The sequence below is a fragment of the Chiloscyllium plagiosum genome, unplaced genomic scaffold, assembly GCF_037043375.1.
Source record: "Chiloscyllium plagiosum isolate Xiang-an unplaced genomic scaffold, Cpla_swu_hap1 HiC_scaffold_23, whole genome shotgun sequence".
Lineage (NCBI taxonomy): Eukaryota > Metazoa > Chordata > Chondrichthyes > Orectolobiformes > Hemiscylliidae > Chiloscyllium > Chiloscyllium plagiosum.
In genome coordinates, this window is record NW_028270161.1 from 27168035 (window position 1) to 27180611 (window position 12577).

Sequence of the window (12577 nt, forward strand, 5' to 3'; positions counted from 1 at the left end):
CCTGTCATGGTCTGATCAGTCATTTTGAAAGGAACCAGTGAAGAACAAATAGGTTTTAGTTTTCTCCTTTTATTTTAATGAACTCTTGCTTCTTCAGCTCCATCCAAACCTCGTGAGCCCTGCAGCCCTCCAAGAATTTACTTGTGGGCTAGCTCAGCAGATTTGGTGATAGTCCCAACAGGTAACCTTCATCAAAATGTTATCCACAACTCAACTGCACTGTTGGAAATAATAAGACCCAAGACCCAATTGTCAATGGACTTCTAATCTCTGCTGCAGTTGCCTCATGTGCTTGAAAGAAATGTTGGGATAACATCACAAGGAAAACCTGTTGCTTTGATATTTCGTTAAGCAGACTGAATATGCCAAAAACTGAATTCAGCCAATTTGGTATATTTTGGAAAATGTTAAAAAGGTGTTTATCATTTGGTTCAATTACTGTATATATTTTAAGTACATCTAAACCTGTGATTGGATATTTTAGACAATGAATGAGAATACTGCAACAGCTCTGAAGGGCAGATTTTATGATGAACTAAATACAGCAAAACATTTTGAAGTATTAAAAAAACGTCATCCTTACCAAAAAGCCAAAGAACTGTGGATGCAGGCAATCAAAAATAAAATCAAAAATTGCTCGAAAAACTCAGCAGGTCTGCATCTGTGGAAGGAAAGCAGAGTTAATGTTTCAGACAATTTCTAATTTTGTTCACATCATCCTCACCTTGAGTTATTCAGATTGATCTGGGCTTATAAAATGGACATAAAGAGGAATTTGTTGAGGAAAGCAGGGACAGGACTTTCATCAGGGAGGTACACTGTCTCCCATTTTTAAAAATAAAACATTGGATACTGAAGTGGCGGCTGTACTTCTGCAGGTAGGAAGGACATCTAGGCCTGCCTGACGAACTGACCTACTGGTCTGCAACTGAGAGGCCACCTCCAAGTATCAAAACTCTGCTACCTGTTGAGATCTGGAAGCTTACTGGAAAATCCCAACAAGTCTCCTTTAAGAGCATACTGAAGCCTGTTAATGACTTGTTTTGGTCACCTGCCACATGTGGGTAGGCAGCCTGGCCACCTTCAATTCCTATGACACTGGAAAATGAACAAGAGCAGGGATGGTGTTGAGGAATCAGTGTGCTCTTGTTTCTCTCTCCAGAGGCTCAATCAACTTCTGGATGCACTATTAGATATTCTACAATGGTAATGTATTGTATTTCTTTAAAACAAATCAACATGCAAAGATTTTTACTTTATTCTATACAAATTTTGAATAAAATCTATTTGTTACTACACTTTCCATACCACTTAATATCTAGTTTTCAAATTACAGCTTGCTAATGGTCCAATAAAATAGAAATATGATTTTCATTAATTCTGTATAATTAAAGTAAGGAAATATTTCAGATTTTCTAGCTAGCAGGAATTTTTGAAATGCCAACATTAACTTTTTAGCCTATGCTTTTAGAAATAGCCTCAAGGAAAACAGGTATGCAAAGAGGTTAATGGGGAGGGTGATGGAACTGGTGGAGATGCAATGAATTTGGCTGATGACCTTCATAGACCTTGCCAGTTATTATCCCATGGGAAATCTTCAAACCAATTCACACTATCTAACTGATTAGTGGTTAAATTAATTAATGTTAGCTGATCTCAGCTGGGCTTCCATTTGGTGTGCTCTTGGCAACTCCACAGCAATGAGTTAGGTGCAATGTTGTGTTGGTCACAGGGGAGTGATTGACAATGTTTTCTTCATTGCGTGAACTTGGGTTAGATGATTTATCATTCAGTGCAGACTATTCCCTATCTCATTTACTGCAGCAAGTGAAACGTGTCTAATCATGTGTAATGTTTCCATCAGTCACTTTCCTTCACCAAAGAAGAAGCCATAAATTTGGAGTCAGTTAAATTGCTCATAAATTATTTAAATTTTAAACAAATATGATTAAATTATGCTGGGTTTATTTTAGACTGCAAAGTCATAATAAAGTAATTACACTGCAAAGCTCTCCTGCCAAGCAGATAGCGCACAGAAGGTCAAGTTTACAGTTATCTGATACTTCCAGAAGCAAAACTTATCTTTGCAATTTAACTTGCATTGTAACTAGTGGTTTTAAAATGATTTATTTCTTTTCATTGAACTAGGCTTATGACTAATTTAAGAAATTATTTAATATTATTTTAAATAGATTGGTTTGAAAATAGCGGATGTGATACAATGTGATACAAGCTATCTGCTGAGTTGGAATCCACCTCCAGAGAATATTGACCACAGAAAATGGAAGAACAAATTAATTTATCAAATGTTCTTAAGCAAATTGTGAGGCTTGATTTTCTTTCACTACATTGCCCTAAGTTGTTAGCAAAAGGATAGTGGACCCTTGTCACTGTACTTCACCCAAACCTGCCTTCGCCACAACAAGGGTATAAGTTCCTTTTGGAGTCAGAGAAGCAGCAGTGGGTACTTCTGTCTTTAGGTCCAGGAAAGTTTCTTGTGTAGACATTGGACGAGCTTCTCCTGGATAGAGAGGCATCTCTGGCACAGAAAAATGGATCAAGACAGTCAGTAGAATTTCTGTCTTAACATTTCTCTAGTCTGAGTCAGCTTTGGATGGCACTGAATTTGGAAATCAAAATGTGACTTTTGGAAATAAATGATTCTTTATGAGGATATTCTGCTGCTATCCTTGCAGGACGAAGATTACATTATGGGCAATTTTAGCAAAAACTGAGGTTTGGAACTCTCCTGAGTCATGCATGGTCAAGGTGCGTTTCATGCTAGGGACGGTTTCCAAAAAAAAAATTGCCTTCATCAATAATATCATCTCATTCTGCAAAAAACAAATTAGACAATCCATAAAAGCAATATAGGATTATGATAGGCAATGAGGCAAAGGTGGTAACTGATTTGAATGGTGTTAAAGATTTTATCAATTAGAAAAACCCACAATTGATTTGATTTTATTAAAATGGTAATATTTTTCCTTTTTTCATAAAACATGCATTGTTGGGTTTTGATTTTTTTAAAGCTATAGACCATAGTTCTTCAGTGGTGGCACTGACTAACACAAATATCAATGATTAGGATGTGGGGATCCTGTTTATAACAGGGAAGGCAACACAGACCAGAGCCAGTAGTGATGACTCAGGACATCACAAATGTATGGTATCCCCGCTAAAACAAAGAAAACTCAAGAGGATTCATCCTGTTGAACTGAATGATAACCTGAGTTACCTCCGTCTGCATTTCATTGCTTCTTATTGTGTAAAAGAAGAAAAATGGCTAGCATTCTCAAAGTTCTCACAAAAATGAACTTTACAAATAAAGGTTATAAAAACGGCCCTGTTGGTAACTGGGCATGCAACATTTAAACTAACCACTAATGTTAAATATGAAAATCTCAGCTGTCTGTTACTGTGACCATGCATGTCCTGTTGTTTCTGTTTTTAAAAGTGATGTCAAGTTGTGTGTGTTCTGCCTGAAGGTAGATCCTTGGCTCAATGTCATCCTAGACCATTTTCCTTTGCAGCTTTATTTTAATCAATGGTGGTTTCCCATTACCTTGTGCCTCTAGAGGTTGGATGAGGAGCAAGGCCCAAGTCTACTTCAAATAAAATAAGAATTGAATCTGTGATGTTGGAATTATTCTGAACCAATATCTGGTCAGCATAGCTAATCTGCACATCAAAGAGTGATTACATATTTCTGTTGCAGCCAAAACATGCCATTTAGACAAATCCCATCATGGAGAATAGATAAAGCATCTATGCAGTTAGCCTCTGGAAATGTTATTGTTCTACCTACCAAAAAACAGGAACTGTTCTAAACTATTTGTGCTTTATAAAAAAAATTCCCGTGTGGTAAAAACTGTTCTTAAGTGAACTTCCAAATAAACCTGTTGGACTATAACATGGTGTTGTGTGATTTTTAACTTTGTCCACTAAAGTATTGCCTTTCCCAATAGAATATGATTCCCCAAGCAAGTGGAGATATTGTTACCTCAGAGACCTGAATTATTAAGAGTTGCAAATCCTCAAACCTCAATTTTTCTATTAACTATATCTATTTTGTTTGTACTCAGTAATAATTTTCATGTCAAATGCATTTATCACATGACAGCTCAGGAAAGGAGGAACAAAAAGACACAAAATTATGTTACAAATATCACAATTCAAAGTTAGAGCATCAAATGCATTGAAAGGAAAGAAAGCCCCTCATGTCACACTGTTTTTGATTTAAGATGGCTTTTTCCCCAGAGCAGAAGCAAAAGATTTACAATTGCTTTTCTAGTCCAAGGATACTTGCTCCATAGTTACCTACGAATTGATTATTGGATGTGTCTATTTTACTTAGACCAGAGTGTGAACGTTGGCTTGAAAGGAACAGACTAGATTAATTAACTTTCCTTCGATTGAGCTAAACATTATGAATGACCTAGACCTCAAACTAAATGTGACCAATGCCAAGTCATTAGTGCAGAGCTACTGAGAAACTGAAACCTTGGAGATAATTTGTTCTCAGTTGCTTTCATGTAACTATTATTTTGCAAGTGAACATTTTGGGTTGTTAATAAGAAACAGCGATACTGGAAATGGAATACAGTGAACCCTTATTAGCCAACACTAAGTGCCCTTGAACAGAATGACTTGCAAGGCCATAGGATACGCGAGTGAGCATCTAGATCAAAGGACATTAGTGAACTAGATTTTTTTACAACAATTCATGATAGTTGTCATGATGTCACCATTATTGAGACTAGCTTTATAATTCCAGGTTTATTTGTTGATATTAAATTCCAGCAACTAACAATGATGGAAGTTTGAACTCCTGTCCGTAAATTATTATTAGTCTAGTGATGATACCATTACACCATAACATTTTAAGTATTATCTGGATATAAAGAGACTAAAGTTTGTTGCAATAATGTACCTCAGCACCAATTGTTGGAGGACATATTCTGTTGCAACTGAATAGTACTTTTCTATTTCCTGTCATATTCAACTTGTAATCTGTCTCAATAAGATTGCAATTATTCCCAAAATAATACTGTTTCTTGCATTTTTGATTATATCTGCCAGGAACTGGATTTGGACAGATCAACATTTATTTCATGAAAATGCCTTCCAACCAAATGGAAAAGAAAATAGTTATCAATCATTCTGGTTTAGATTTTAACCCATAGCCTGAAAGATCAGTGACCAATCAACTGCACAATCCAGTTTCTTGAATTACTTTATTGAGAATTCTGTCTTTAGTTTCATTCCAGCAATTATATCCATTTAATGTTTCTTTATTTCTCATTGCCACAGTTTCACTGGAGATTCTAAAACCAGTTCAAGCATGCGCTATGTTGAAACCCAGTCCATGCAAATTGGGGCCTCATATATGTTGCAGTTTAGCCTTGTGATGGGCTGTGGGAAGCTGTTTACACTGCATGTGGACAACCAAATCAGATTGGAGTACTCCACCAACCATGGTTTGACTTGGCACCTTGTGCAGGAGGTAAATATTTGAAATAAGTTTGTTAAAATTTTGTGAGTTGCTTAGTAACTCATAATATAGTCATAAAATTGCAGTTTATAGGAACATACAAATAATGATACAAAGACCAGACAATCAAACAAGTTTGTCCTGTATAGTTATAATATAATTACACATCATGATCCTCATGCTCCCACCTAATAACTTTCTAGCATGCACTGATTCACTTGATTTATTTAAGCAATTCAATCCATTAAAAGTCAAAAATATTAAATTCTCCAAAATAAATAATTAAATGATAAATTTAGCATACTTTTCTTTGAAGAAAATTCAGGCACAGTTACAATTCTTGCTCCAGAAGTATTTCCATCAAAAGTGGTAGACTATTATGATTGCTGAATTTACCCCACTTTGAATTACCATCATTCCTGTCACTGTTCAAAATTAGTACAGTTTCATTTTAGTTTTTATCATAATCTTTTCAAAAGAAACTATTAGATGCAATGTTAAGCTTTGCGAAAGTTAAATGGGCGTACATTTTGCCTGAACTGTGTTATTGAACAAACTTTATATAAATTGAATGGAAATATGTGGAGCCAGATGAGCACTTTTTTTATTGATTGCTAATGAAATTGCTGTGCAATGTCATGAATGTTAAGACCCTAGATTGTATTTCAATGCTTTTTCAATCCTGAACCTTGTGCTACATCTTGTCATAGGTAACACTTAATAATGCCAGAAAGCATCTTACAATTTCCACGCACTGATCCTGTCAATATCAGAACTTTCTCTGTGGTTTCAAAACTTAGAAATATGGAAAATAGGAACAGGGGTAGGCCCTTTCCACCATTCAGCGTGGTTATGAGGGATCCTGTATCTTAATGCTATACCCCTAAATTCTCTCCGCAAATCCCTAGATGCTTTTAGCCTCTAGAAATCTATCTACTTTGTTCTTAAATATATTCAGCGACTTGCAATCCATAGCCTTTTGTGGTAGATCCCCCACTCCCAATAGGGGAGATATCATCTCTGCATGCAGCCTGTGCAGCCCCATCTAAATTTTATATGTTTTAATGAAATCACCTCTCATTCTTCTAAACTTCATTGACTACTGCTCCAGTTGACCCAATCTCTCCTAGTAAGACAAACCTGCCAGCCCAGGAATCAGTCTGATGAAAGTTATTAGGCCCTGGGGATTTATCAGCTTTCAGTTCCTTTAATCTTTCCAGCACTTTTTATGTTTTACTAATACTAATCTCCTTCAATTGCACAAGTTATACATACTGTCTTCTGTGAAGACAGAACTAAAGTAGTTGTTTCGTTGCTCTGCCTTTCCCTTATTCTCCATTATCAATTCTCCCAATTCAGATTGTAAGGAGTCTACATTTGTCAGCACTGATTCTTTTCTTTTTACTTACTTATAAATACTCTTACATTGTACTTTTATGTTCCTTGCAAATTTATTCTCACTCTATTCTTCAGCTCATAATCAAGTGCTTTGTCCATCTTTGCTGTATTCTGAACTGCTTCCAATCTGCAAGGTTGCTACTTTTTCTCGCACTTTATATCACTTCTCTTTAGGTATAATACTATCTTTCCTTTTTTTTGGTTAGCCATAGTTAGGCCACTTTTCTTGCTGTGCTGTTTTCCCAAAACAAAGATATAGTTGTTGCAATGCATGTATTTGTTATAAAGTCATATAGCACGGAAACCGATCCCTTTTTCCAACCAGTCTATCATTGAATCTGTATGGTGGGGGAAAAAGCCATTTGGCCCAACAAGTCCACACCAACCCTCCAAAGAGTAACCCACCCAGACCCATTCCCCTACACTATTACTCAATATTTTCTCTGACTACTGCATCTAACCTACATATCCCTGAACACTATGGGCAATTTAGCTTGGCCAGTTCACCTTACCTGCACATCTTTGGATTATGGGAGGAAACCGGAACACCCGGAGGAAACTCACGCAGACATGGGGAGAACAAGCAAACTCCACACAGACAGTTGCCTGAGGCTGGTCCCTGGTGCTGTGAGGCAGCAGTGCTATCTATTGAGCACTGTGCTGCCAATTCTATATTGACCATAATCTCAAACTAAACTAGCACCACCTGCCAGCGCTTGGCCCATAGGCCTCCAAACATTTCTTATTCATGTACTTATCTAAATGTCTTTTAAACGTTGTAACTGCACCTGCATCTACCACTTTCTTTGGAGATTCATTCCACTCGAAAACAACTCTATGTGTAAAAAGACTGCCCCTCTCGTCTTTTATAAATCCTTCTTCTCTCACTTTAAAAATACGCCCCTAGTCCTGAAATCCTGCACTCAAGGGAAAAGACTCCTGCCATGCACCTTATCTATACCTCTCATTATTTTATAAACCACTATCAACCTTGTACGCTCCAGTGAAAAAAGTCCCAGCCTATCTAGCCTCTCCTAAAAACTCAAACCCTCCATTCTCAGCAACATCCTAGTAAATGTCTTCTGAACCTTCTATGGTTTAATAATATTCTTCATATAACAGGGAGACCAAAATTGGACACAGTACTTCAGAAGAGGCCTTACTAACATCCTGTACAACCTCAACATAATGTCCTAATTCCTATACGTAAAGATGTGAGCAATGAAGGCAAGCATGCTAAATCCCTTCTTAACCACCCTGTCCATATGTGATGTAAACTTCATAGAATAACATACCTAAACCCCCTAGGTCTCTCTGTCTTACTCTGTCCCTCTTCCCAAAGCTCTATTTTGAATTGTATAAATTCTGTCCTTTTCCAGCAACACATTTTCAGCTAAATTCTGTCAATGTCTGTTTTATCAAAATGCAATACCTCACATTTATCCAAATGAAACTCCATCTGCCATTTTTCAGTCTATTGACCCAACTGATCAAGATCTCTTTGTAATCTTACATAATCTTCTTCACTATTCACTTTTCTATAAATCATGTGTCATCCGCAAACTTACTGATCATGTTCCTTAAGTATTAACCATTGCCTATCCACTGTCATGCCATTACATCAAATTACCCACTCTATCACAGCCAACTCACCCCTCAGATCCTAATATTTTCCATTGTTTTGATCTGGGGCAATAATTTTGGATTGGACTACTTCACTTTTTATCCCAGTGAAGATTTCTATCATGTCACTTTTTCCTAAAAGGTCTCTGACAACAAGGTTATTAATTCACCCCTTATCATTGCACAAAACTAAATCTAGGCCAGCTTGTGCCTTAATTGCTTCCTCCAAGTACTGTTCTTGAAAATCATCTTGTACAATTGTGGTTGTCCAGTCTGTATGTAGATTAAAGTCACCCATGATTTCTGTGACACCCTTGTGACATGCTTTTCTGATTTTCAGCTTATTGCCATCCTTTACCTCACCACAACTGTTTGGAGGCCAATAGACAATTGTCACTAACGTTTTCTGCGCCTTGTTGTTTCTTATCTCTTCCCCAGGTGAATCCATATCTACATTTCTGATGCTAACATCCTTTCTGCACTGATTTCATTTTTCATTATCTACACCTGTTTTTTTTTTCTTTTGCTTTTCCTTCCTAAAAATTGAATACCCTTAAATTTTCAGTTCTTGGTCTTGGTCACCCTGCAGCCATGTTTCCAAAATCATAATCATGTCGTACCTGTTTAGAAGTATTTGTGCTGTTAATTTGTATAGCTTATTGCAAATGTTTAATCTTCAGAGATAAAATCTTTAAACTTGTGACTTTGACATTTTTACACATTTATTTCAAATATGGCACTAGTTTCCTTTGTTTTCTACTTTAATTTTCATTTCCATTTTTGTTTCCCTCATTTTTGCCTCTTGGCTCAGGTTTCTGTCCCCCTGCTATTCTAGTTTAAAGCTTTGCCCACTGTATTCGCAAACATCGCTGAGAGGATGCTGGTTCCAGTCCCACTGTGGTGCAGCCTGTCAAGCTCATACAAATATCATCTTTCTCAGAATTGTTCCCAAAACCTCAAGAATCAAAATCTTTGCCCTGCAGCTTTCTTCTAGCTACATGTTCAGTTTGACTTTGCAAACTTTGAATCAACATTAATCCGGTGATTCCAAAATTATATATTTACAGCCTTTTAACAGATGCATGTGGATTCTAAAAATTGCTCATTTTGATATTTTCTGGGTTGACATATTTTCCTGCAGGAATGTTTTCCCAGCATGCCCAGTTGCCAGGAGTTCACCTCTGCCAGTGTTTATCATTCCTCAGAGTTCCCACAGTGGAAAAGAGTAACTGTGTCCCTACAACAGAAAACATGGTAAGGAAATCATTGCAAGCATTAATCCTTGGGAATGGGCCAAAAGCAAAATGAATCATTGTCTTTTCACCAACTGGCTCTTCACATAAATCTGCAAATGTGAAATGAAAGGCTCCAGGTAAATGGACTATAATTGGCTCCTCCCCAACCTGTGACCATGATTTTAATTACTTAACAGCTGTTATTGACTCAAATGAATTTTTAATCTCTTTAATAGCCATAAAAAATTAACAAGTTTCTGTCTAACACTGATTGAAAGGCACAATTCTTCAGTATCTCAGTGAAAACATTCCAACTACAAAGAAAACTGGTGTTTAAACATGTACATGTATGTCAGGAGGGACTTTTTAATCTCAGCACCAATTTCATAAAGCAGTTGCAGGACATTTAATGAAAACTGCTGCACTAAGCCTGCCATTTGTCTTCCAATCAGATAATGAATCAAATGCAGCTTAGACAAATTGCATTAGCTATTGCTTTATGAAAATGAATTTGTTTTTATTTGTAGATATTTGCATATCAGACCTACTGATGAGATGCAGGCAGCTGTCAGAGACAGTTCTTTTTACAAACACAGTTTAATTATCACATTAGGGTTTTGAATATTAATAATCAAATGTTATTACATTATCCAGCTCTTGACTGGGAAGAGCATGTTCTTACGTCCACTTATAATCATTTGAACTTTTTAAGTGGTTGACCTTGAAAACCAGTCTGAGATTATCCCATGAGTATGACATATCCAAGCTGCCTTAAAGTCAGTAATCCAGATATTCAGTTAGTCAGACCACAAAGGAATGTTAAAAGTGACACAAGAGATCCCAAAAAGAAATGTAGTCTTGGAAGCCGCACACATCATGTGGGGAGACAAGAGTCAGTTTTCCAAAAAATGAATTTAGTTGCTAAATAATGTATTTTGAGTGGCATTTCAACTCGAGTAGTATAAATCTGTGAGTTTTAAATGCAGTATTTGACAAACAGGATTCATTGATACAGGAAAACATCATTCAGCCAATGCTCCTAACCTTGGGATTTATTTTGTTGAGATTTAACTTCTTTTATCAGAGTTTTGGGCTTGACTATGATCAGGAGAAATTTATTCGACTTGGAAGCATATGCAGTCCATGGGGTTTAGATACACCCACAATGCTGTATGGAAAGGAGTTCCAGGATTTTGTTCCTGTGACAGTGAAGACATAGCAACATTGTTCAAAGTCAGTATGATGTGTGGTGTGTGAACTTGCAGGTACTGCTTTTGCCCTTCTAAGTGGTAGAGATCACAGGTTTGGAAGGTACTTTAACAGGAGCTGTAGTGCACCTTGTAGATGGTGACCATTTCTGTATCGCAAGTGCTATCCATTGATAGTGAAGAGAGTGAATGTTGTTGGTGATGAATAGGTTACCAGTGAAGTGAATTGCTTTGCTCGGGATGGTTGATTGTTGTTAGAGCTGCACTCATCCATTTCCACTCCTGACATGTGCCTTGTAGGTGGTGGACAAGTGCTGGAGAGTCAGGAGGTGAGTTATTCACCTCAGAACTCCTCATGTCTCATGATCTTGTGGTCACTTCCACTGATACTAGTAGACAAATACATCAGCAACAGATAGATTAGTATGGATGAGGCCAAGTCAGTTTTTCCCTCTTGTTTCCTTTTCCACCTGCAGCAATGTCCTATAGGACTCAGACAGTTCAGTCAGGAGTAGTGCTACTGAGTGATAAATGCCCTTCATGTAAATTCTGTGCCCGTGCTTCTTCCGTTTAGTAATTAACGTGAAGGAGTACTGACCCATCAGTTTGGGAGTGGTGGTGCCTAGTTTGGTGTTGGGTGGTCCATCCAATTTCATTCCTATTTTTCAATCTGAGTGGCCAGGGAATTTCAGAGAGCATTTAACAATCAACCACATTCCTGTGGTTCTGGAGTCACTTTCATGCCACACAGATAACGATTCTTCCCCTTATGTGCAATTGATAATGGGTTTGTTATTTTCATTGGATTACTTTTAATTCCAGATTTATTAGTTTAATTTAAATTCCTTTCATGATTATTTGAATTCATGTCTTCAGAGGATTGGCCTGAGATTCTGGAGGCCTACTCTTGTGATGCTATGTCATTGCTTCCCATTTCAAAAAATCTCCCTTTTACTTTGTAACAATGACTAGTATTACCATCAAGTTCCTCACATCTAGTGGTCTCTACATTTTCTCACACTCACCATCTATTCTTAAAATTAATAAATAAATAAAATTATTTTGAGTAATATTTTCCTTTTTAATGTATTCAGGTCAAGTGCTACACGTTTTCGCTGGAGCCAGAGTTACTATATGGTTCAAGATGAATGGGCATTAGATGATATTTATATTGGTCAACAATGTCCTGAAATGTGTAATGGACATGGCTGGTGTCATAATGGACTCTGCAAGTATGTAGATGTAATAATGTATAAATATTGATATTGTGCCTGTATATAAAAAGTATAATAGACCATTCAGTCCCTTGAACCTGTTCTATTATTTAGTTTGATCATGGATGATGTACTCCTCAACTCCATTTACCCACTTGATGCATACCCCTAGATACTCTTAAATGATAGAATGTTAAACCAAGGATCTCAGAATTTATGAAGAATCTTTTTAGTGCTTGAAACCAAACTAAAGCCATGACAAGGCAACTTATACACAAATACCTTATCTTATTCCATATTTTGTTAGGTTTAGTTGTGCACTCATTTGCTTGTGTAACTATCAGACAGTATTTATATTTATGTTGTTGAGATTCCATCAAATTTCTGTATTATCATCCTTTTAGA

General features: G+C 36.8%; 1 protein-coding gene across 1 annotated transcript in view; it reads left to right on the forward strand.

Moving 5' to 3' along the window:
* Positions 1 to 12577, forward strand: part of reln (reelin) — a 391311-nt gene that overhangs the window by 233807 nt on the left and 144927 nt on the right. The window contains exons 21-23 of the mRNA XM_043713852.2: positions 5314 to 5506; positions 9657 to 9769; positions 12053 to 12190. Of these exons, the coding sequence (XP_043569787.2) occupies positions 5314 to 5506; positions 9657 to 9769; positions 12053 to 12190 (444 nt within the window). The remainder of the gene's footprint in view (positions 1 to 5313; positions 5507 to 9656; positions 9770 to 12052; positions 12191 to 12577) is intronic.